Genomic DNA, 27,195 nt, shown 5'->3' with positions numbered 1-27,195 from the left:
AATGACACATTTACAATGTCCTCTCAGTTTGTGGTTTTGCTGTACTGGTACTGACTGTCTGAACTAATGGAAAAATATTTCAGCTTTTAATGGCCAGATTGTTGTTGGACCAAAAAGTTTCCTGAAAGGATTCAGTAATTCTGTGCAGAACTTGAGTTAACTCTACATTAACACAATCAGTATAATTTTCAAAAGTAAAACACTGTTGTTAAAGCCCAATCAAACAGCAAAGTTACGTGGTAAACAGTTCAATAGCTGGGGAAGTGTTTAGTGAAGGGGACAGAGTCCAAAGATTGTTTTAATTGAGAGATAACTGACTAACTTTGAAATCCAATACATTTATAGATATTTCTTGTCTCACAATCGGTTTACTGAGCTGACATTGTGCCTGTGCAGAATTAATCATTTTGGATTTTGCACGAGCTTTTATTTTGGAGCCTGAGGAATGGAGTGAACCTCAGTCTTATAAACAGGAAGTGATTAGGCAAAGTTGATGACAGATTTTGAATGATTTATTTTTTCAGATCATGTCTGGTAGATTGTGAGCTGGATAACCAAATTTAACCAATGTGTCAGCTACATGTCAACTATAAACCAATTAATGATCCTTGTATGTGTGCATTATCTTCAGTGGCAGTTTGATGCTGCTACTATGTTGTTGCGTTTCCATGGCTTCAAAACTCTTTGACAACAGACTAAACCCATGAAAACACCAAAAAAATATAGTGATATCTTTTTTAAGGAGCTTTTTGTTTTGCTATTGCAACATAGCCAACATTAGCATGAACAGCTGTTAACTTACTGAAAAGTAAAATTCTCATAACTGACAAATTTCCAAACAAATGTGTTGGCCCATCATGACAGCATCATAGCATTTGTGTGTTAAACTCATGTTTGTATCTGTCTGCAATCTGCCTTGAACAAAAGAAAAAACGAGACTGTATTTTTCAGTTTATTTCTTGTCTATGTTTTAATCGCTATAACATCATTTATATAAACTAACATGACATCTAAAGATACTTTTTAAAAACAGCAAATCTTTTCAAAATAAAAAGCTTATTTTCTGTCAGAGTGATAAACCATGAATAATATGTTGCTTTAATTAAATGGTTGATAGGCTGTGTTCATGTTGTATATCTCCCATTATTCTATCAGCCACACTTTACCGTACATATGTAAATACTTGTCATGAACTGTCGCTGCCAAACATACCATCGTCTTCGTCAGAATAATGACAATCACAATCCCAGGTTTTTGCATAGAAAAACATTGACAGAGTTGCTGTTGCATTATCAAAGCTTGACACGTTCAAATACCATATGCCAGTGTAAAGTGTGTAAAGTGCAGAAACAGAAAGAATAAGGCAGAGAGTGGGGTCTAAAACAGAACACATCTATTGCTCTAGTGAGATAAGCATGGGTGGAGATAAAGCAGTGTAGACACAAACAGGAAAGGAAAAGAGGTAGAGAGAGATTGATAAGAGAACATGTTGAAGGATGGAAAACTGGAAAAGTAAGGTCGCATGTCAGATAAGAGCAAGGGAGAGAGAGGCTGTTAAAAAAAACAGGAAATTATCAGTTTCAGGAAATAATTACTTTCCAATTATCTGTAGGGAAGATATAAGATAAAATGATTTTTATCCTAAAATCTAAATCCTTTACACAGCTCTTTTACCTTTGCTGCATCTCCTTTGCTAATATAGCGGCATTTTAAAACTCTTAAACCAGAGGCCTCCCTGAGTCTCCACAGATCAAAGCTGATCATTAGTTTAGTAATTACTGGAAAAGTTAGACTCTTTGCAAAACAAGCAATGACACATACAGTATGTTTCTGAAACGGCATTCCTCACTTGATTGTCAGTCTCTGTCTTCAGTCCAGCAATACGTGGCCTGTAGTTATGTTCATGCATTGCAATGTCTTACGCTTATTCTCTGCACGTTCCTGTCAAGCATCCATCAGCTACTGGGTCAGCACAAGATAAACTCTCTTTGTCCTTTTCATTGGTTTCTTTTTCCTCATCTTCCTCCAAGCTGTGGTTGGTATTTGAGACCTCGCTATCTTCATTTGTTGCCTCAGCTATTGCACCTTCTTCTGCCTTTTCTCCCTTTGAGAGCTCTTTCTCATCCTCACCTCTAGTCGTATGCTCTTTGACCTGTTCCTCACCATCTGAGCCCCCAGACTCCCCTGCTTCCTCTGATAAAGAGTACATCTTTCTGGACATCTCCCCTACACCTGATGTGGCTTCATTGCCACTCCAGTGGCGTTTCTGGAACAAGCCAAAGTCAGTGATATCTTTGGGGAAGTTTTTCCTCTGGCTTGAATTTTCACTGGGGCTCACATCAGAGACCAGGGGCAGGAGTCCATTGGGTAGACCACTGAAGGCCTCAGGAGGCCTGGGTGAAGCTGTGGAGCTGCCCAGCTTGAGGATAGAAGTGGTGATCTTGAATCTGTTGAGTTTGCTTTTCACCTGGCTGCTCTGAGGGCAGGTAGAAACCATGAGGGAGGAATTAGGATAAGCAAGACTGGACTCCACTGAGCTGCCACTGGCCTTTGCCCCCTGTAGAGCAGGCTTGCCCGTCTTCATCATGCCCATCACCTCGTAACGAAAACTGGAGATATCTTGTTTCAGCTCCTGAGAGAGCAAAGCAAAGAGTAAGCTCCTCTGGTAAATAAAGTAATGCTTTTTATTTAACTATTATTAACATCAGTCGCAATTGTTGGTATCTGCAGAGCACTCCACAGAGTATCGATTACATTTCAACTCTGTCAATACTAAGTGGATAAAGTGTAATTCATAAAGTATTGATACAGCATGCTTTTTGACAAAGCACATAACACATTTTATCATGGCTTCTTCTTTTTTTTTTTTTTAGCAATTACATGTCTTGGAAAATCAAAAACACACTTTACAAGTAACAGGCAATATGCATTAACAAGCCAACAGTCAGTAGCTACTTGAGGGTAATGGAAACATGCAACTTTTTTTGGTACACAGTTGCTTATTTACACATCCAGCAGACACAGACTGACATTATCATTCGTCATGTGTGTCCTCCTGATGAATGTCAGCCCAATATTCACCCTCCTTTTAGCTCAATTTTTGGTCTCCACCAGATCTCAGGGGCAAAATGTAGCTTTCTAGCTGCTAAATGCTAAACAATTTTGCTAGCTAGTTGTTAATTTTGTCTGTCTGTTATTTGGTGTTTAATCTTTTAGAGTGGGGTTTTTTTTTCTAATGGAAACAGCTGCCTACTCTGCATGATTTGGAACCGACACTGATGAGTGTGTTGACAGTTGACAACCGACAAAGCAAAGTTGTGGGCCGTAAAACCAAAACAATGTGCTGAAAGATGCTAAAAAGCACTGGTGAGTTGGGTGCTATTTCTCTGTGAATTCCTCACCATGAGTGACCCCTTTGAGGAAGACCCCCTGTGAATCGAGCCCTACCTTGAAGTTCTCTTCAGTTAAGCCTTCCTCTGTCTTGGCATCTCTAATCATGGCGGCCACATAGCGTTTCACCAAGTTCCTCAGCACCTCCTACAACATTAAAAAAAAAAAGAGGCTTTGAACACAATAAGATCTAATATTGAATGAAAGTGTCAGAAAGCACATTTTATACTACAACTCCTATAAGAAGCACTAGAATAACCCCCTGCAGATGTGGACAAATAGAAAACGCTCTAGAGAGAATGGTAATGAACATCCCACTGAGTGTAATTGTCAGGCCTATTGTACAAGACATTGCTTTACCATCCTATTGACAGATTGAAATTGAAAGTGGAGAAAGGCAGTCGAAGAGCAGAATATGTGATGTGTCTCACACACACACACACACACACATACACAAACACAAACACACACAAGCAGCGGATAGAGAGTTTTTTTTTCCGTCTTGCTTTGAAAGACACTACATGTACCTGATACTGATGGTTTATCCTCAGATTCTCTGCTGCTCGCCTCTGCACAGATAGAGGATAGATAGAGATAGATAGAATGAGAGTTGGGGATGGGGGACAAACCAAAGCATTTTAAATTTCTCTTCAAAAAACATTGCTTTGTCTGTGTGTCTCACAATGTGATGAGCCCTGAGAGTCGTAGCTTGAAGGACTACTGCTCTAAAATGTGATTTCTATTGTCTGAAAAAAAACTAAGAACTTTTCAGTACAAACGTATTCCTTTCCAAACAAACCAGATGCTTTGCTCTGTCACTGTGACACTTGAATAAATGTGTTTGACATCTGACTTACTCCGAGGGATCCAAAGGTTTCAGGGCGCTTGGAGTTTGTCCTCTTGCACACTTGCCTCTTAATCCAACACATGAGGTACAAGAATGATTTGGGGCTGGGGATGATGTTGAAGGGGGCCGGCAGAGTGGCCCCTTCTTCAAAGTAACTCATCCACAGCTTTGTCCTGGCAAACTTCCACTCAATGTCTGCATGATCCTGAAATCAAGATTAGGGCACATGGGAAAAGCATGTCTGTATTATATCATCTATTCCACACACACACACACACAAACACACACACACATATGGCTTTTTGTTTGCAGTGTGTCTGTTTCTCTGCTCACAGCAATGTGCTGGTAGGAGTTGTTCATCATGGCTATGAGCATGTTGAGGAGCACCACCAGTGAAATGATGTTGTAGGTGCCGAACATGGTGGCGCCAACAAACTCGGTGAACTGGTGATCCGCGTCCACGTTGGTCACGTACAGGCTGATCAGGCCGAAGATTGACCAGAAGAGAGACTGCAGGGTCTCAAACAACCTGCGAGGGGAAGATGCAAGTTACCCCAATAGATATTTTATATTGTCATTGTTGGGTGAACATTTTATTTATTAAAGGATTTTTTTTTTTTATAAAGCTAAATAAAAGTCCATTACTCTTGTGTTTGTGAAATTCTGCTGAAACACCAGATTCTCTTAGCAACTGAAAACTTTTTTATGGGTTTTCACACATTTTGCACATTTTGACACACAACTCTCTCTTTCTTTGCCACTCAATTTCACAACATCACACATACTACACGACACGTGCAAGCAGAGTTTAGATTCATGTGAACTCACGTGGAGAAAGCGTTATTCTGCTCCACACATCGGATACCCTTGCATTTTCCCGTCTCATCGGAAGCCTTGGTCTCGTAGTAAAAGTACAGCTGGTTCAGCCCGTTAGCAAAGGCCAGCAGGACCTGGAGAAAGAAGATGTGTACACAGAGTGACGTGGTTGTATTTCTGTCATATTTACTGTTTATGTTCCTGCAGGTGTGCAAACATTTGCATGTTTACCAGACAGTAGATGAAGAGGAACTTCAGGATGTCCAGCAGCATTCTCCCCAGAGAAATCTGCAGTGGCCCCAGATGGGAGTTGGCGGTGAACAGTGAGATCAGGCGCAGAGAACTGAAAATGTTTGCTATGGCAAACACTGCCTCAGCTACTAGAGTTGGGTGCCACATTTCCCACTGGTTTCTTGGTTTACTGCCACTGTACTAAACGGGGAGAAGAAGAGGGAAAGAATAAAGTGAGAACACACTACACCTGATTATTCACCTGCTATTCATAGATAACTGGTTACCTTAGTGTAGGCTACAATCTTGAGGGATATGGTGGCCAGGTATAGAGAGTTCATGACAAAGTCCATCAGGTTCCACCAGTCATGGACATAGTCTTGGAAACCACCGTCCCACATTTGCTTGATCTCTGCCCAGATGAATCCTAGAAATGCAGAGATTGTCTGATCAGCTGTTCGATAAATAACCTTGAACAGTGCTTGTTCAGTTCAAGTAGTGTAGTTATTTTGGGCATCCAGGGTTGAGCAAATCCGCTCATTTGCCGCATAGGCAACTTTTGGTGAGTGGGAGTCACAGCACTTCAAGCTTGAGTGGGTGTGAAACTCCCCTGACTGAATCACCACTACAAAAGATCAGAGACTGCATTAGAAAATATCTGGTTATTTTATTAACAGGGCTAAGAGTCTGCAGCTGAGTTTAGATACAATGAGTTACATGCTAAAATCACCTTGCATAATGATAGAGCTTACATGCTAATGTTTAGAATAATACAGTGTCTATATATGTAAAATGTTTGAAAAAGGCAGCATCTTAGTGTAGCATATTTGCATGCTAATAACATGATAATTAGCAGTTTAGCATAAAATCAAGTATAACAATCCACAAAGCAGAGTCCAATCAGAGGGGAGGTGGTTTTGTTTCCTTTATCTCCGCTGCAGGTCCTGAAAGGTGTAAAATATTTTCAAGATGGATAGTGGCATGGACTCTTCCTCGACCCAGGTAGATTTGCATACATACATTGGACTCTGCTTTGTGATTGCATTGTCATTGTCCAATCAGATTCTGGTGTAAAGACAGGGTCAAAGGTCATATTTGTAACTTCTGTATCACACGCAGTGTTCGAACATTGAGCGCTGAGTTTTGTAGTTATATAGTTTTACAGTTCTATACTTTATACTTTGTAGTATTTGTAGTAGTAGTTGTTGTATAAATCTTTTCTATACATGCAGATTTATTTGACAGATTTCCAACTACAAACTTTGGAATTATTTGTGAATATCACTTTGCAAGCTCAAATTCTTTTTGACCCTAATTTGAGCCCATAGAAGTGTTCTGAATTTGCTCAGTGTGATTGATTAATTTTGATCAGTTTAATGACTAAGTAACTAATCCAGCATCCATCTCTGACTTGCAGCTCTGATTAATCTTCTCCACACTAATGTCATCTGAGGCTCATGGTATCATAGCAATTAGAGCCATTTACTTCACCACCATGAGCGAAGAAAATCTGATATTTTATAAGTGAAGTTTGGTAAACTGACTACAAATTAAACTCTTAGAAACAGTTGGTGAGTTGACCATGTTGTTATTTTCCAACATGAGGACACCCACTTTACAACCCTCGGTCGTCACCCCCCGTTTACTCACCCAGCACCCAGGGCAGGATCATCCACTCCACAGTGGTTGGTGCGGGCCCCTGCCTATCCTGCCGGTCCTGCTCTGTGGTGACAATGTGCTGGGAGGCGAGGAGCAGCAGGAATAGAAAGGTCAGGTAGGACGCCGTGTGGCAGATGAACTTGATGAAGGGCTTACGGATGAAGAGGCCGTAGCGACTCTTTGGAGCGATGAGGTAGCAGAGCGCGAACACTGGGTAGAGGAGGCCGATGAAGACGCAGGTGAAGAACTTGCCTGCCCAGTGCCGGCGCCTCCAGCCGGGGAACTCATCATACCACCGGGACGCCAACAGCTGCTGGCAGTTTGGCTGAGCTACAAACTTAGAGAAACAAAAGAGAGTGCGTGGTTATACTTTTCATCTGTTTGATCTCCAGAGATAAAATGGACTCAGAAGAACTTCTCATACACTAATCTGAGGTATGATTGCAGCATGTAAACCTGCTGGGAGTTAGCATCCTCAGCCGCAGGCTATTTAGTGGTTTTACACAGAACATTATACCCTAGTGAGCACATGCCAGAATTAGCACTTGCAGCAAGTTCCAGTTCAGAGAAGACGAATGGACGAGTAGGAAGTGTTGTAGGAGTGAAAAACTAAAGAGTAATCATCTACGCACAAGGATATATCAGAGGGAAATCAGGTAATGGAAAGAAAGGGAGCCTTACTCATGCAGCAAGGCTAGAGCAAACAAATCCACGTGTTGTCAATAAACTACAGGATCGTGTTTTTAATGGTGACTGCATTGCATTTCTTGTTGATTCTCTCCAGATAATAACACAGCACTGAGATGTCTGAATATGATTGGAACTTGACCTAAAGCAGACAGTATTTTGTCTAAAGCAGACAATACTTTGTCTCATTTTTACCCACAACTGGAACATAAATCAACATGTGGGAGATATTTTGTTTTCTCCTCTGTTCTTGGGCTTGATTGATGTTTTGTGTTCCTGGGGCATCAATACCTTATGTGGCTGCAAAAGTGAAAAAATAAAAATAAAACAGGAAATTTCATGTAAGTTAAAGCTGCTCTCCTCTTGGTAACTAAGTACAGGTTTCACATAATCAGCAAGGCTAAAATGTCTGCATCCAAACTGCAGCTGTTCTATGAGACTGTCTCAGCGAGTTGGACCAAAGTTATATCAACAGCCTCTGGTGACAGTCTGGAGGTATCTGGGTTAAACTGGAGCAACAACAACATCTCATACTGTACTGCTTCAAACGAGTGTAACTGCATCCACACGCAGAGACACTTACACAGGCACACACACAATGCTGCAAAATATCAGGTTGAGCCTCCATATCAGAGTCAAAGTGTTGACCGGCACTGGTGGGTGCCAATTCACCAACTCTGCAGCCTTGTTACCATGGGAACCAGAGATCCCTATATGCATCAGGGTCTGGAGTGGAATGGCTCATATTTCCATTTCCATTTCAACTACACTATTACTGTAACACTAGAGAGGAAATGCAGGGATGTGAATACAGGGGATGAATTTCATGGATGAGTGGAGAAGAAGAGGAATAACTTTTCTTTTCCCAAATGAGGGAGAGAGAGAGAGAGAGAGAGAGTATTAAGATAATAGGGGTGATCAATGATATGGCTTCAACTCTTTGTATCACCAGCATATTCTGATGATGGAAGGATAAAGGGAAAAGAGAAAGGGGGAAAAAAACCCTGCTGATTTTCTTTTTTCATATGTCTCCTTTGAGCGTGAGCCTTATTATAGAGAAAATGGCTAACCTCATTAGGTTTCACCCAGAGTCTGAAGCAGACCAGTGGGTGCAGGGTGTCTCTTGTGATGAAGTATTTCACCCCAGAAAATAATTAAATAAAAGAATAATAATAAAAAAAAAAAAAGACAGCCATTGTTTTTAATTCTGCAGCAGCTATAGATAGAACTATTCTGTCTGTTTAAAGAAAGCTTCTGTGATTTTTATCACATCTGTTCTGTCACACAGGTATTTGGACCTTTGGATGCACAAGTGAGTGGTCCGATAATAAACAAAAAGGCTTTATTATTAGTTTGCATCTTACACCACTTGTCAGAGCGTTACTTCTAATTAATGGCAGTAAACAAGAGGCACTTGAACTGCCTAATGTCTTGCCTTAATCAGCATGGATTAAAACTTGACAGTGATGCTAATGAGGTCACAAATTAAGGTAATTAAGGCTATAATTAGGAAGCGTATCCATGCTAATATTCTTGTCTAAAAATCTAATCAGATTAACTACTTTAAAGAGGAAATCTGTTGTCATAGTAAGAAGCTTTTATTTTGTTATTTTGTTCACATTATTTTATTTTGCAGAGATAAGTTAAGGTAAGCAAATGTAGCAAACTCTAGCAAGAATGAGTGAGAAAAAAACAGCTACTGAGACAGGATGATTTGCCTCAGATTAATTCTTTTATTTAATATTCTATTTAATCTTAACTTCCATTCATTATACATAATAATTTCCTATCCTAAAACCTCTCTTCCAATCCTTTGTCCTTGAGGAGAAAGACCAAATCTGTCGTATACCTCTGTTACGGCACCCTGCCTTTGTCTGCAGCAGTCATTTCCAATGCTCAGCAGTGCTAAAGTGCCATATTTGCCTGAAGTGGCTTGTTCTCACAACTCAAACAGAATCTCTCCTGGTCTCAAGTCCAGGGGGAAAAGTGTCTCTCTACCTTTCCCGCCTCTCTCCATACTCAACTGTCCAAAAAAATGCCAGGTAAGTGCATATCAGCTGTTTCCACTCTGTGATGACAAGTTCTTCTGCAGCTTTACCAGCATAAAAGCTCCTCTCCTCCACTTTCACAGACTCACACTAACAAGCACACAACTTAGAGTTGGTTATGTTTTAGTTGCTCTTTGCTGTGAAAGGAGTTGAGAACAGGTGGATATGAAGTCTATAGTTTAGACCAAGATCATAAAATCATAATTTCAAATATTTTTCAAAGGAACAATAAAGCTCTCTTCATTTTTCTGATACTTATTTCATTCTTTCAAAGCCAAAAGCTTATACATATTTACTCTTTCTGTGGTCAAATGTGGCAAAATCTTGGAAAGGATATTGATTTTGAGTGTTACAATGTGTAAATGTGTGATTTGCTTTTTGAACCTGTGGTGTTGTTGCATATAGACATATATTCCTTTACAGATTCATCAGAACGAGTCTACAAAGCTCAAGTCTTAACCCTCTGCACATGAACTTGAAGATGAAAAACAGGATTTCTGAATTGACCCACGCACCGATGATCTCATCTGTCTGTCTGTCACCTTTAATGCAGCCGAACTGAACTCTTCCAACGCTTAGATAAACAGGGTGTTAATGGACTTTACACGACACCGCCAAAACAGCACAAACATGATAGCTGGTGGTGAAAATGTCCCCTTTTAAAAGGTGTCCCTGCACATCTATAATATAAAAGTTTACAAATGAAAAAAAAATTGGCATGTGTGTGTGTGAGGTTATTTTACCTCTTCTAAATACAAATACACTTGTGTGGGCATGCACATTTGTTCCTAATGCAAGCTGCATTAGGAACAAATGGTGTTACCTATGACGTTGCTTGTTTCAAGAAAACCATCATTGGATGGCTGAACACTGGGGACTCACTTGTGAAGACAGATATATGTTGCAGTGAGCTGGTTAAACAACCGAGAGCTAATGGTCCTTCACAACATAACACTTAATCCTGTTAATGCAATTTCATCTGCCTATAATGGAGACATTAAAAAACATGTGAAATTGCAGTTTTTATGAGATATCACAAGGGGGCAATGTCAAACTACAGCATATAAAATTGATAGGTTTCCCCTGGCGCCTCTAAGAATTTCAAATATTTAAGAGAAAGTCTGCTTGTTGTCTCACTGTGAATCTTCAACGTACTCACCTACAGTTTTTTTTTTTTGCAAGCGTATGAGTAAGACGAGGGTAATCCACTGCTGAAACCCTCAGGGTGGTAGAGAGGATAATCAGCACTTTAATGTGTCTGTGTTACTGATCATATTTATCTGATTTGACTTCCCGCTGCATCAAAGCAAAGACTTCTCCTGTTAGCAAAGCTCTTCAGACGTGGGGCCTGTGGAGATTTCTCCTCAGACCAGCCTAAATTGCCTTTCTAAACCCTGGGAACGCAGCAGCAGCAGCAAAGCTGGAAAACACATACAGATGCGAGGATAAATACAAAGACATAAATGATTGGTGCACACACACACACACACACACACACACACACACACACACACACACACACACACACACACACACTACATGCATAAGAGGGTTAAGAGGAGAACTGTCCTTCATTTTTTTCAGTTGAGGGTCAAAAACCAAGAGCTCACTTGAACACTCATCACTAGCCAGTACTATAAAAAATGTTTTTTTAAAGAATCACACATTCAGGTTGAGTCTCATGGCAATAATATGAGAGCTTGACTGTTCGTCTGCAAAACTGGTGAAAGGGACGAGCGTGATCACGCCACAGACTAAACGCCCTGAACACAATTACTGCTCTCTGCACAAACAGTCAAACGCGCCTTTCCAGTGCAACTAAGTGTCCACTTATCGCTCGATGCCTCGCAGGGGGGCGAAACCCTGTCTGGCCTAAAGATCATCTGTCACCAGCACAAAGCCATCCCTATAACTACCTCTGTATGCGTGGCTGTGTATGTCCAATTACACTGGACAGATGTCATTTTCCCTCTCTCAGGAGGCGGCGGTGAAAGGTGTTGTTATGTTACCAGTGCTTCACTAAGCTTAAGATCTTCCCCTGCAAACTGTCATTTAAATGTGCACCAAGACTATGGTCAAAATCTTTAATGCTGTATTAATACTTCACACATTTCATGTTTCCTTTCTCCAAATCCATTAAAAGTTGAAAAAAAAAACTCAAAATGCCTCTGGCTATAACTGGCAATAAATATTCAAGTAATATTTTGTACACACAACTATTTTTGCAAGACCACTGCACCTCTGCACATGCTAAAAACAGTAACTACACAACTGCATTACGACCTAGTAACAATTCAAGCCTGCTCTCTCTCATATTGAACCTCCCAATGCAGTAAGATTACTTAGCTCTTTCCTGTAGAAGTCTTCTCTCAAACTTCTCTCAAGTGTTTTCTAGAGATGAGTGCTTAAGTTTTGAAACAAGACAGAATAAGGGATGCGGCTTCACAAGAATGAGAGAAATATAACTTGATTTTAGCATATACTTGAAACTAATGCAGCTCTTCCTTCAATGGCAGATTTTTAATTTGTTTTTTTGGAAAATAAGACTCTTACGGACTCAATTACAGAGAGCAATGACTTTATACAAGAGAGATTTTTACATCAATCACACTACAGCACTGTCTAATAACTTCTTGCGATGTGCACCACACACACACACACACACACACACACACACACACACACAAACACACACACACACAGTCACCCTGACAGAAGCATTTCCAGCAGAATAACTTTACCTTGAAATGACTGCTAACCAGCCTAAGTAGCTGGGACATTCATCATATGAAAAGGGCAGCTGGGTGGATTGTTATTGTCATCATGCGACACTGTCCTCCATCAAAGTCCTGCAATCGAAGGGTGTCATAGATAGGAAGCAGGAGAAGGGCATATTGGGATCTCACCTGGATAATTTAAACACCCTTGGGGAGAGGAAATGTGTGGAGGGAAAGCTGTGGCAAAGAGGGGAAAGGCAGGGGGCGGTGGGGGCTTTGATTTACTGGCAATAACAAAGAGGTTCAGTAAGACGACTGGGACCTGTCCATCATCATGTCCACCTGTGCTCTTGCATTACTCCAAGTTTGTCCTTTTGTGACTTGACATCATCATCTGCCAACCTGTGTCCCTGTGCACAACAGTTGGATGGATGAAGGAGGAAACTGCAGCGTCACAAATTGAAACTCCTGCATAAGTGCATCTACTCTGACAACCAGACAGAGCTCCCCACAAAAGACAGCTGAATGAAATATAGGTCGCTCCCGGGCGTAATGTGTCTGTTTCCTCTTCATTTCTGCTTTAGCCAAACAGTTGTGTGGCGTAATATCTATTTTACCCTTGCTTGCCTGAGGAAGCCTTAAGCTATCCCATAACTTAGCAAGTCAATTAAATCCAGGCCTCCCATATCCTCTCTTAAACCAAGAAAAACATAGCTCATGCCTTAGTTAAATGATTTTTCTATTCATCCACAGCACTAACATTTTAACAGGTAAATATATGGTAAGGAACTTATATACAAAAGAGGAAAGAAATCCACAAATTACCTAAAACACCTATTAGTCAGTTATAATTATCATAGTATTTTTATTTTACTTACATATCTGTAGTGTAGTGTGGTTGTAAGATGTTTTGGTTGAATTGCACATGTAAAAGCCCAACTAGGGACAGGAGTTGAGAATTAGCAATAGCTCTAAACTCTTTGTGCAGCACATTAGTTTCATGCTCTGTTCTGGAACTATGTTCAATGGCATCGTCCCTATCATATTGTTAAATAAATGAATAAATAAGCAAATAAAGACACTGACTGAGTTCACCACTTAAATTTGAAGGGGAAAAAGCTACAGAATTTCAAGACATATCTCTATTAATTATATAGAGTACTGGCAGTTTTCTATAGCAGGAGCACACATTTGATGATATACTTCACAGGAATTAAAATGCACCTTTGAATCAGCTTATTTGCATACTAATTGTTCATGGCTCTACCCACTGGGAAAGTGTTTATCATGCACCAGAAACAAAAGCATGAAATCAGCAGACTGTAAAACTGCATATTGTTTTTGAGTTATCAGGGTTGTACCATTAGCTTAATAATTATTCATATACTGTATGCGCTTAAGGTCCCACAAAGTTGCTGAATTAAACAGCCCACTTTACTGAAACGTGGCTGTGAAAGTAATTCATGCTTAATTACCATATGTTTTCTCTGTGTCGTAAAAAACAGATGCACGGCACGTTCTGCATTAAACATTACAAACCGTTACAGATCATGTATGTTTCAGTGGATGCACTGCATGAACAGATTATTCTCTTTTCACTCACAGAACTTGGCTTGAACCAAATGAGTTATCATTATTTCATGTAGCTATCTACACGTAATTCTAAGGTGGAAAACATCCTGAATCTAGAGCCGCAGTGACAATTTTAAGTATCAAATATTACTGTGCAGGTGAAACAATATGGTAATGGAATTCAAGCTCCCCGCTGCCTATCTGTCATCGGTTTGAGCTGCCAAAGTGAAAAAAGATAAAATCCTACCCAGAGTAGCATCTGGCAACATTAGAAAAGAACCTGATGCTAATCTAATGTCATTATGCTTGGTTCATATTGGCTGGCAGTGACACCTATGAGAAGTATTAGCTTGGAGTAGCAAAAACTTGGCAGTCCTCCCCAGGTAACACAGTGAATGCTGTCTGGGGCATGTGGCATTGAAACCTCACAACAAGCTGTAATGTAGGAAAAAATACAGGACAGAAAGAAAGATAGATACTAGAGGAGAACCAAAGAAAAGTGTGTTTCTTATGTATTACAGAACTAAATAATAATAAAACTTTCATATTGGAGTCATTCCTTAGGTGAAAGAGGACGATATTCCCTGCTTCCTTCATATGAAGCCACTGCAGAGTTTCTGTTTTGGCTTCATAGATCAATGCATCCACGTGTTTCAGTGCATGACATAATGGCTGGGTGCATGTGAAATTAACTACAGATTTTAATCTATATCTAAAGCAATCAGTATGGAAGTGCATGCACTGATATATATCATGCTTACCTCTTTTTGGTGGTACTTGATAGCTAGTTTGAGTCTCGCCAGGTCATTGTTGCCCTCCTCCTCCAATAAGTTGATATCGTCTCTGTAGTTCAGGATCATCTCCAGCTCCCTGGAGCTCCTTGTCTGGTCTAGGAGGTCCTTGGCAAACTGTTTACACTGCTGAGACAGCTCCTCATACTCTGATTTGAACTCATTCTCCACCTGTAAGACACAGGTGGGGTGTATACAGAGTACAGGTATCTTTAAACATCAGAGTCCTGGAAGAACCTGGCAGCTGAAATGAAAATCAATACATAACTGAAATTCTCAGAGTACAGGTATGTTGAGAAAGCGTATTTCTAAAGCAAACCTCGCCTCTGGCTATTTTGTGTCATGAAGATTTTTTAAACTTGTTTACAGATATTTCTTGAGTCCATCATCTCTATAAGACATGCTTTCAAACATTTTTATCTTATACTCTTGGCTGGGGGAAGGGGTTGTTATATAATCAACTAAAGTGCGCCAATGTTAAAATCTGTTTAAACTCTCGAGGTAGTCTTGAGATATCACATTCAAGTGGCCAAAAAGTGTTTTGTGACCTTTGAACTTTGACCACCAAATTCTGATCTGTTCATCTTTGAATCCAAGTGACACTAACAAAGCTTTACTGAGAGGTCACAATCACATGAAAGGACCATGGGGATGGATTGAAAACACCTCTGGCCCTGGTTGTCACCAGCACATTTAATTAGTGTCAGGTAAAACAGACAGAACTAAGCAGTGCTATTTGGAAAGCATCTGTTCTAAAAGTTTATTAGCTATTCAGCTTTACTAAAAATTTTAAAAATAAACTTTTTATTATCCTAGCCGGAAATAAAAGCTTTGAAATCAAATAACATTTACCAAGAGCAGTTAATGATTTACATTAACGATTATCTAATAAATTCACATAGCAATGAATGTCACCTAATGGTATTATAAAAGGGCACATACAGGTTAATTAATACTCCATACAGTTCACATTCCTGTTCTGCTCCACTCCGAGCTGCCTCTCTTGTCCTCACCTTGCTGAGCTCCTGCAGCTCCCAGCTGAGCCTGAACGCAGTGAGGAAGGGGTCCTCGCTGGACAGAGCAATTAGTGAGGGACTGGACAGCGCTTTGTAGATGTTGAGGCGTGAGCGTGAGTGCCGCAGGCTGTCCACATCTGAACTCGACACACACTCCACACAGTTACAGCGCACCTGCAGTACCAAAGAAAGTGTGGACACATTTTAATGCAGCTCTCCTGTGTTTAGTAATAGCAATGAACGCACTGTATCTATTAAGTCGACTAAGTGCAGCAGGATGCCTGCGTATATTAGTAAATGTTTAAAGGCCCAATATAAATTATGGAAGGCTTTTGCTTATTTCCTGAACAGTTGTTGACATTTTGGAGATGTGGGGGTTTTACGAAAACAAATAGGCCAAAAATCAGAGACATATGGTTTACCCACCTCATGTGGCTGTGGCATAGACACACCTTTCTGCACCAGGAGCTTGATAATTTCATAGTTGTTGGTGTGTGCAGCGAGTATGATTGGAGTGATGTCGGGGGTGAAGTCAGAGAACTGCTTGTCCAATAAGATAGGAGGAACCTGTCAGTGGAGAGGTGAAGAGAGCTAAAGCTTTAATCACACATACCTGTATATTAAATGAGGCTCTCAAAGCATCACATTTGGCCTTGGGGTTATGAAATATCTTGCCAATTTATAGATGTTGGAGTCTTTTTTTCCCCCTGTCAGGTTTAAATGACATGCTCAGACTGCAGTAGAAATAACTGGTTAGGTTAAACACAAGGTCTGAAAAATCCACCTGCAGTTGAAAAGGTCTTTACAATTAAAGAAAAAAAAAAAAAAAAGGTCAAATTCCAGCGAGAAATAAGAAAAGCTGTAGACAAAATGCCATCGATATCAAGACTGCTGTAAAGGGTACAGGCTGCTGTGTAGTCAAAAGCATCAGTATTTCATTTCAGAGGGAATCATTATGCACAGAAAGAAACTCATTCCACCTAACCCTCTTATCACCGACTCCAGCTAAGCCCTTTTGCTATTCCCATGTCATTCAGTGGGAATACACTGCTGTGGGCTGCAGGGGGGTAAGCTGGCCCTTTCTGCTTTTTTTAATTGAAAGCCTATTATCTGATTCTGTGGTGAGGGGGCAAAGGAGGAGAGAGGGAGGATGGTCAGACACGAATGGAAGGATATACATGAGATAGGTAAGGGCCTATTTAGCGGGCAGATGCAAAGGGAGGACAGATAGGAATAAGGAGCTCTAGTTCCAGTGAGAGAGCTTAACAAGACAAATGTTAAAGACATGAGAGTAAGAGCTTGAAAGAGAAGACCCTCACCATACTGTCACCAGTATGGTAGCCAGGATGGTAAGAGTCTGTCAGTATCTGTAATGTGTAACAGATACTGTTTATAAGCTGAAAACCTTATTTTCTGCCCCCAGTAGTTTGGGTTTCATACGTCAGGATACGCTACACCAGTGGTTCTCAACATTTTTCCCATCTAGGACCCCTAACTAAACTAACACAAATTAGACCAATTATAATATGACTTTTGGTTTTATATGTTTTATTATACAAAGTGTTTGAAACCCACGACCAAAATACTCATACATTCTGTCACTGTGTTACTTATAGATGGAATTAGAGTGAAAATAAATTATCCCCCTTTTTGCTGTTCGAGAATTACTGCTGTACACTATACAAACACATAAATATATGTTCAAATTGCTGTATTAATAACTACCTGGGGTTCAAGATAAGGAAAAAAAAAAAGTCAGCAGATCACTGAAATCATTACGATTCATCCTTTGGAGACCATGAACATCAGTTAAACATTTTATGCTAAGGAACCCGATACTTCGACAGTTGTTGAGAAGTGTTAGTCTGGAGCAAGGTGGTGGACTAACTAACCAATCAACAGGCCATCCATAGAACCATGCTAATAAACATGGCTAAAGTCAGCTTGGTTTAGGGTTGGGCAATATGGCCTATAAATAATATTGCAATATTAAAGGCTGTATTGCAATACAAAATTTATATCTCAATATTTTGAAAAAGCATAAAACCACACCAGTATAATGCTTCTGTTCCTGCAGCATTTGTCTGCATTAAAACATTCTTGTTTACTGTATATTCACTGGTTGGCTTCTATCGGAACTATTTAAAATTTGCACAACCAAGTTAAGTTATACCTGTAACAAAAGCAGAGCTTAGAGCTTAAGGTAGGGGTGAGCGAAGAAGCGAATTTAAAAAAGAAAAAACAAACAAAAAAAAAACATTGGTTGTTGGGTGTGTTTTGGAACTGTTCATACCTTACAAAACTCAATATATAGATTTAATTTAATCCATTCATTTGATTTAGGGAAAAAATGTCTAAAAGACAGAGAAAACAGATGTGAATGTACAAATCACATTTTAGACAAGATATGAGATACACTGCCCTGTAGGTTGTTTTGGTCTATTATAAGTAGAAGAGGTAGTACCTGTGGAACTTCACCACCAAGTAAGAAAATATGAAGAATTGTTATCTAGGGCACTGGTTCATTTTCTCAAAAATATTTCTTCATCTATATTGCACCCGAAAGTCATTTTATAATGTGGATATTAGTTAGTTGTGTAGTTTACTCTCAGTAGTCACAGTGCAGCAGCAACTCAAAAAAAAGTGGCAGAGAGCAAAGTCTGAGAGCAGTCATATTTCGCAGAGGAGGGTGATCTAATAAGCTATATACTCTGTTCTCCACGTGGGAGGAGGAGGGATATCAAATAGTCTACATCAAACGGCCTTGGCCTCAGCCCAAGCATGGAGCTGGAGGAGTGCAGGCTGGTAGATGTGAAGTTATGACAATGGTGGAGAAAAAAAATGGAATTATAGCCCACATGTCCGTGTAGTGCATGTTCATTATAGAATGAGGCATCCACCGTCAGCATATTGATTAAAAATGCAACATTAGCATCTGCTGGGTGTTGGACTTCACAATGCGAGCCTCTGCCTTTTTTCCACAATGCTTTTTTTTTGTTTTCAAGCCTCCCTGCTGGTTTTCTCCATACAACATCACAAACCTGTAGATAAAGGTGGGATAAAACGGGACACAGAGCGGGTTTTGTTTTTGAATGACACTGCGGAAAATAAGCTCAAGTCTTTGTGGATTCACTGCAGGCCTGGTAATCCTTACTTTACATGATGCTCTGTGTCATATGTGGGAAGAAGAGGGATTCCCTTACATAACTACAGGATCTGTATATGCACATTGTATGTAGGTTGCACAATAACCCAAAAAACAATGAGCACAATGTGGACTATGAAAAGACTGACAGAAAAACAACAACAACAAAACACAAAAGCCCTTTTAATTGAGAAACACTCAGAGCTCCAGTGTTTGTGCCACCAACAGATGCATATCTGTGCCCGGAGGATGATACATGGAGCGGTTTGAAGCGCCGATATCCAAGGTGCTCCTCTGTGGAAAACAAATACCCTGCAACACTTGAGAGATTATTACAAACAGATCATTCAGACAGCCTGCAAAATAGAAAGACAAATACACACAGTTCCAGCAATGCATAACATAAATCTCCTTGTTAATAAATCTCATAAAACGGATGATAGTGGCAACAGATAGAACGCACTTCTCCCAGACAGCCTTTTAATATAATCAATGAGCTTCTCTCGGGGAGATTTGGAAGCGCTAGAGTGATCTATTTTCACAATCTGCTCATGTGATGGGAAGAGGCACTATCTTACAAAGACATTAAGGTAAAGAGGAAATCCAGCAGCCGATAGATGTCACGGCTGAGTGGTTTGGACTGCAAATTTTTGGCCTCTGTATCTCAGTCGTCCCCCCCCCGACACGTCCATTTAACAAACAAGCCTGAGCTATCTCTTGTGCTTGCGCTCTCTTTGGCTCCTTAATGTGTTCTTCCTTTTCCCTTTTTTCCCCCTCACTATTTCACTTTATTTTATAAAAGCCACATGCACAGCTTCCAGCAAAACACAACGGGAAGAGCAATAACATCTCCCCTACAGTTCATCGACGGAGCCAAAAGCATTTGCTCCTTTGTGGTTGACGGTGCAGTACTGATGATAAGAGGTAGAAGAAGAAAGGCATGAAGCATGTATGTGTGTGTCCCTGTGCGAACTGTACATGTGTGGCAGGAGCAAGTAAATGAAAAGTTGAGAGCAATCAGCGCAAAGGAGTACCAATCTGAAATTAATTAGACTATTTGTTTTTGATTACAGTAATTAAAGCAATAAAACAGGCAGTTCTCATCAGCTAGAGGAAAGGGTTTGTTTATGAGCTGCAGTGTTGCATTCAGAAACTAATCTGAATCCTTTCAAAAGAAAAATGCATGAAAAATGTATCTAACTTAGGACAAAATATACATCATATTTTCTCTTGGTGAACGTACTCATTATATCTCTATTCCTTTTCTAAAAAGAACGACAAAAGGCTTCTGGAGATAGCTGTTTGAAGCGTCAGTTTTTGTTGTTGCCAGCAATGCTGGGTCAATTATTTTGGATGGTATAAAAAGCTCCAGGCAGCCGCACACAGCTTATAAGCTACACAGCGAGCACCAGTGTTTTACTGGCTGACGCTGAACCCTTCCCTGTTTAGACTTAAGGTGAGAACATTTTTGGTCTCTTTGATCCTTTTTCTAGGATTTTAATCATAGCGGCGCTGGCAGTTATTCATTTAATTATATTAATTATTTTTTTTTATGATAAATGATATATGTGGTGTGAGTTGTGCGTCAGCGGATCTGTGCACTGTCACATTCTGCTGGATAAAAGAAGCTTATTAAAGCTTTTTACAAACAGAACTGGCTCAGGTCCCTTCAGTGTATTTTATCAACTAAAAAAATACAGATGAGCTGAAACATGATGATAAAAGGGATCTGTTTCTTTTGGAGGAAAATTAAATGTCAACAATCTTCGTTTCTCTCCCAGTGTTCCTCCAGCCCTGTCAGCAGCTCACTACCTGTGCACTGATGCACTCCAGCCTTATGAATAAAACACTCTTAATTTGAAACTACCTCCATTCTCCGACCTCCCCCCCGATTCCTCTCCTCACCTGCATGCCGCCACTAGGTTTCTTGTGATTTAGCAGCAGCTCCACAGCTCCCACCACTTCCTTGCGGATTGCGTGCAGCAGGGCATCGCCGACATAGACGTTGAAGCTCAGCAAGAGCTCAATGATCTCAAGGTTCTCGTTCTCAATGGCAATTAGCAGAGCCGTGCGGCCGAGGGGGTCGATGCAGTTGATGTTGATCTTGAAGTAGATCTCTGCCTCCTGACAAAATAAGGTTGTGATTTAAAGTTAGGGGTTTGTTTTAAGAGCTACTCTGGGATTTGGTTCCAAAGAATATCATTGATTCGAAGGTAAAACAGTCATTGACACAGACGGCGCGGTGATTTTTGAAAGGAAACTTTTCAGACCTTTCAGATCTGACAGAGCAACTCAAAGTAAACAGATGTTTCCTCTGCTGCTTTGTTTGCAGCACTAATGCCCACATTCTTTTAACATAACGATATTAGTAGTAGTTTGTGCTCATGGGTCTATGGGAGCATTGTGGGTAATGTAGGTGCCAGATTTAAGGACAAAGAGGACAAAGTGTGTGACATCAATACCACTTTATCTCTGGTTCCCCTGCATCGATTTTGATCTCTTTTTTTGAACTGTCCACCGTGAGTTCAGCAATGTATAGGAATGAAAAACTAAATGTAGTAAGTAGCAGATCCTGTGGTCATATCTAATTCAGTTGGCAAACTGTCTTCTTCAGTGGTGTATAGAAAAACAAAATATGGACAAGCAAAGCATGCAAATTCAAACTGTTACCACAAAGTGTCTTCTGCCATTGTCAGAGGACACTGTGATGCAATGCAGCTAAAGTTTGGCTTTACTAAACTGTCTCACTGCCTCACTGCAATTGTGTTGCGTTTGTTTTCATCATTTCAGGCACCTCAGGTACTGCAGTGCTACCACACAGATGGTCTCTTGCAATATTTTGTGTCTACTAAAGGTCTGACACTTGTCAAAGTAAATAAAGGCACCAGATGTTATCGGAAATGAGTAGAGGATCATCATGGCTGCATATGTGACCCATTAATCGTCTAATCTTTTATAAATCAGTTCAATTAGATAAGGAATCTAATATCCATTCAGTCGTCCATCTGTAATTTTGAGTGTCAGTGGCTGTTCATTCATCCATTTACCAATCAAGTTATCAGTTCTTCCATATATTTATACACACACACACCTCCAGAGCCTGTTTGACACTAGCATAGTCCCCCTTCTCCACAGCTCCAAGATAGGCCTTCTCCAAGGGCGACAGCTCCGACTCGGCCCTCACAATTCTCAGCGGGATGCGGTCCCGGTAAGAGGAGCTGTCAGTCCGTCGATAGTAAAGCTGTGACATCTCCCCGGGCTTCAGCTTACCAGCACCCTGCTAACACTGCTACAGCTGCTGCCAGGCAGGTGGAGTTCACACTAGAGGGGACAGGGACAAAGGTGTCATGAGAAGAAAGCACTTGTTGTTGTTGGGAGAGACTTTCACAAGTAAGAAAAGATGAGGAAGAGAGGAAGAGGAGAAGAGAATAGAGGTGATTATACAGACAGAGCATGATTTACCTATCCAAGCATCACCTAATGTTAAATATTTACCTATAATTTCAACAAATGCCTGCAGCTGGAGTAAAAAAAAAGTCTTAAGTATAGAGGAAATCCACAAATTTTCACCCTCTATAAATTGGATGTAAGTCTTCTAAAATGTTATGTTTACTGCAGATAAGGCCCATTAAGTGTACCTGACACTTTTTTGTTTCCTATGTCACTTTGTTTGCACTGATATGACTCTTTTAGTGACCTTGGGGCATTTATTGCACTGCTTTTGATTTCCATGTGCCTCACATTTCTCAGTATTTGTGTATCTTGGATTTTTTGGGACAGTCACACGGACACATTGCATTGTTTTCTCTGAGGCAAATTCAAACTAAACCACAGCTAGAAGGTCACTCAGAGGGTGCAAACCTCTGCCAAGGCCAATGTCAAACATGCACCACACTTCAGGGGAAAAAAAAAGCTTCATGGGAAATGATCTACATCTGCCCCAGAATTTAATGGATTGTTCCCTGGCCAATGCCCCATCCCTTCACTAAGAATGGTGCAAATTGGTCACACCAGACACCGGTGAAAACATAACCTCCTTAGCTGTGATATAAAATAGAGGGAAAGTCGTCAGTGGCTGCAGCTGCTGCTCAAAGCGTTTCCCCAAAGATACATCATGACACACAGCAGCAGGGTTGCAGCTGAAATGGATGGTAAGAGTTTTAATTCTTGAGTTACTAATAGCTTTGGATAATGTCATTAGTGATGCTAATTGATCGACAGCAGCTGACTTAGCGGTTGCCAGGTGACAGTAAAATGATGTATGTGCTGCTTCTCAAAATAAAACCAGTGACACTCTATAGTGATGGTCTCCTCACAAGATAATGGTCAAGCTTTGTAGGTTTCTCATGAATACAGCAGAATTGGCACACCTAGCTTCTATTATTTTGCCCAATCCATCAGTGAGGGTAGGTTAAATAGCAGACACACCTCTCTGTATAATGTATAACAGCAACAGCACCACAAACTACATCCTCCCCGGTGATCACACAGTTGGATTGGCTGCTTTCTAATGCCCTTCAGAGGATTTAAAAACCATAAGGGAACTGAGCAGACAAGAAAACTGCGGGAGGAGGAGATGGGGGAGAAAGAAACAGGTGTGTGAAAACACAAAAACAAGATAAAACGGAAAAGTTGCCTAATTATGAAAAAGAAAGGTGTTCTGGTAGGTGCTTTATGCTCCACTCTGTCTCGCAGCACTGTCTCAGGACAACTCATTACTGCTCTGTGTCTCTCTCCAATAAATAATGAGTGGATTAACAGACCCACAGTAGGCCAATTAGTTTGTAAGAACGAGGAAAAACAGCAATTTCTTTTATAAATATGTTTAAAACTGTCTGCGTTGTGCCCAAAGCTCTTTCCTCTGAAGTAGAACATTTAAAGGACTAGTTCAACATTTAAAGAAGCACCTTTCTTTGCTTTCTTGTTGAGTTAGATTGATGAAGATTGATGCCACTCTCAGGTCTGTAGGCTAAATATGAATTTAGAGCCAGCATGGGTTATCTTAGCTTAGCACAGCACAAAGACTAGAAACAGAGGGAAACAACTAATCCAGCAGCATTGAGAGGAAACTAAATCCTTTAAAGTGCACTAATTAACATATAATCATGTCTTCTTAGTCTAATCTGTATAAAAGCCAAAGTGTGAAAACAACACACTGTGGTTTTAAAGAGTTCATCTGCTCGACTGTTTCTTGGCTGTCACAGGAACTTCCTGGAGTCTCCTCTGCTTGCTGCTTCAACCCCAGACTTCAGACAGAAGCAGTCAGGCACATAAATGGACTGTATTTATGCAGCACGTTTTAATAGGGAGTAAAACCACAATGTATGATACATTGCGGATTCACTCTTGATTGTTTTGCATGAATTCAGCAATTGAGATAACAGCTCACAGGGGTGTTGACAATATCCATGACATTTGAAAAAATATTGATATTGTGATAGTAATACACATATGATAATATCATGATGACAAATGTCATGGATCTTTTGTTTATCAGTTTATCCAGTTGCCTTTCTACTTCTGTGTAGTTATGGTTACAGACTCTCTCTCCACCTCCTTATGCTCGTATTTGAGTCTAATTCATTTGCCAAAGAAGAGACAAAACACACAATAATTAACAAATAACAAAATATCATGGATTCTTTTGGTTACAATAATTGTGCAATCTGATGTCCAGACACACAGTGTGGACAGAGCCTGTTTCCTCCTGCTTCCTGCCTTTGGTCCGTGTTAAGCTAAGTGGCTGTAGCCTCAAGTTCATCATACAGACGTGAGAGCGGTATTTTTCATCTAACTCTCAGCAAGAAAGCAAATCAACATGTTTCTCAAAATGACAGAATATTACTTCGATAAAATAAATGACATAAGATAAAATAAATAAATTATATTTCCAGTTTTTGCACAAAACATGTGCTCTTTAAGTGTGAGCACATATTTTCAGAGGCAGGTGTTAAGCTATAATGTGGCTGTTCAGGTTTTGAAGGAGAAACCCTACAGTTCCCACAGCCTGCAGGAATATAACATGGCTGAAATGCACATAATGACACCAAAGTGGAGGACATTAAAGGAGCAACAATCCACTGTTAGTGGGGGTTCCTAAGCAAAATTGTTGTCAAACGTCACCTGTCATCTCCTCTTACAGTCAAGGTGCCACTTTACTGCAGTAGAAATGATCTAATTTCCCTACATGAAAGACAAGAATGTCAAAAATCACCATTAAAAGGATAGCTCTGCTCCACTGAGAACTCTTTCCCACTGGAGAGCCCTTTTGATAGCTGGTTTTCCCTCCTTACTTAAGATCCTGGGCTTTAGTTTGACATTGCGGAACAATTTCACTTTGAATCAAAAATACCTCTGAACTGGCCACATGGGGACCCTGCAATCACTGCCACTCAATAACTTCAATCTCGAGAGGGTAGAGGAAAAATCATGCAGAGAAAGCGCTGTAAGCACAGTGAAGAAGGCTCAGTAGGAAAAGATCTTGGTGCCAATACAGGAGTTGATTTTTACCCAGTGTTGCTTTTTCCCCAGGGTATTGACATGCGTTTAACATTTACTACAAAAGTTTACAATTAAAATATATCTAAATATTAAATTCAGCACTATTCATAAAACAACTTTTTTTTTTTTTCTTAAAGCATGTTTTCAACATTTAGTTATGGTCTCAATAGTCTATTTCCCTTTTATGTGTGTCTTAGTTGGGATTCTGGGAGTCATTGTTCCTCTGAGGGACACAAAGGTTTAAAAAGAATAATTTTTGTTTGGGCGTATTTGACAGATGTCATAGATAACAAGTGACGTCACATACTGTAGGGTGGGTGATGTCACCTAGGCCAACCACCTCACATGTTGATGTGTCAGTCTAATTTGAAAAAAAAGATGATAAATTGATTGTACTACCCACCAAGCAGAACCAGCAGCAGGCTACAGGAGGATTTGTGGATGGTCTGCTGATATCTGTGTGAGCTATTATTGAAAAACACTCACACACACACAGACACACACACACACACACACACACACACACACCCCCACACACACACATACACACACACCCTTGTGCACAGAAGAAGAACACTGAGTGTTTCCCTGAATCAATACATTAATTTGAGATAGAAAATTTGAGCTGAGCTGTTGCACAAAGAGCGCAGCACCACCACAAGTGCGTTGGCAAGGGCATATGTTGTCTTTTATTCTGAAAGTTGTATTGATTAGACAGCACACACTGCATAGATGAGCTTCCCAGTAGACCATGCAGCACAGCTGGAGAAGCCTGTGCTTACAGGGGGAGTAAAACAATCATAAAATTGTCAGCGTTTCCTATTTAACACACAACAGGTCTGTGTAAATTGGCAGACTGTGCCATTTGTGGAGTATGGCGCCTGTATAAACTCACAGGTGAGATTTCTGACATTTTTATTTCTGTGTTTGTGAGCCAGAAATGTTCCAGGGAACAGCGTGGATAAAAATAAAAAATGGTTGTGAAGATAAGAAGAACTGCTGATGTCTTTCAGTTACAAGATTAGGCACACTGAAGACGCCCAGTTACACCTTTATCTTCACAGTCATGAAATGCCTTTTTTTAAATCCAGCAAATGTGATTTTTTTTTTTTTTTAAGTACAATTGAGCAGGTAACTAACCTTTGGGATGTTGTTCATTGGAACTTCGCTCAAGGAGATCAGTGTTGTTCCTTTAGAAAATATCCAGAGACCACATGAGCACTGATGAAACAAGAAGCTTTAAAAAATCATTCGCCTAAACTTCTTGTATTCAGCATCTCCCAAATGTGGAAACTGCAGTGTGGCTCTGCATGAAGACCCTGCTTCTTAATGTGTTAGTGCCTAGTGATGCCAGTCCGTCTTTCTCTCGGGTTTTTTGTTTTTTTTTTTTTTTTTTTTTTTTTTTTTTTAGTCTAGTCTGCATTCTCCCATCTCATTTTTTGGAGTCCCGACAGTACTCCTACTGTAGATCCAGACCCGGTCAGTTTTGATCACGACTTCCATCCGGTCTTATTTGGCGAAAAAACGCAGAGCGGCGCACACCGCATTCAGCTCAACGCGCAACAAAATCCTGGAGACGAAAAAACAAGCGGCAGCGAAGTTTCCTCCGCGGATTAGACATCTGGTTCTGCAACGTGTCCAATTTTCCCTCTGGGGTGTATTTTCACCGATGTTCTTGCCCACTCGACTTATCCACCTGTTGGGGGGGTTTGGGGTGGGGGGGGGTGGGGGGGTGTCTGAGCGAAAAGCAGCGCCTCCAGAAATAAACGCAGAGC

At 40.4% G+C, this 27,195-nt stretch overlaps 1 protein-coding gene across 1 annotated transcript; it reads right to left on the bottom strand.

Annotated features, from left to right (window-relative positions):
• Positions 1-939: 939 nt before the first annotated feature.
• trpc4a (transient receptor potential cation channel, subfamily C, member 4a) lies at positions 940-27,056 on the bottom strand. Its single transcript, XM_071506324.1, has 15 exons — positions 26,561-27,056; positions 22,011-22,240; positions 20,825-21,043; positions 16,201-16,341; positions 15,772-15,948; positions 14,729-14,929; positions 6,935-7,280; positions 5,572-5,711; positions 5,285-5,485; positions 5,066-5,187; positions 4,571-4,766; positions 4,248-4,442; positions 3,918-3,959; positions 3,448-3,537; positions 940-2,632 (listed from the first exon to the last, which is right to left on the bottom strand). Exons 2-15 carry the CDS (start codon positions 22,167-22,169, stop codon positions 1,925-1,927), a joined length of 2,937 nt encoding a protein of 978 aa, XP_071362425.1. The 5' UTR covers positions 22,170-22,240; positions 26,561-27,056; the 3' UTR covers positions 940-1,924.
• Between the last annotated feature and the right edge of the window lie 139 nt (positions 27,057-27,195).

The sequence above is a fragment of the Trachinotus anak genome, unplaced genomic scaffold (genome assembly GCF_046630095.1).
Source record: "Trachinotus anak isolate AG129_WGS33_773 ecotype Australia unplaced genomic scaffold, CSIRO_AGI_Tana_v1 ptg000020l, whole genome shotgun sequence".
Classification (NCBI taxonomy): Eukaryota; Metazoa; Chordata; class Actinopteri; order Carangiformes; family Carangidae; genus Trachinotus; species Trachinotus anak.
This window is presented reverse-complemented; position numbering and strand designations above follow the sequence as displayed.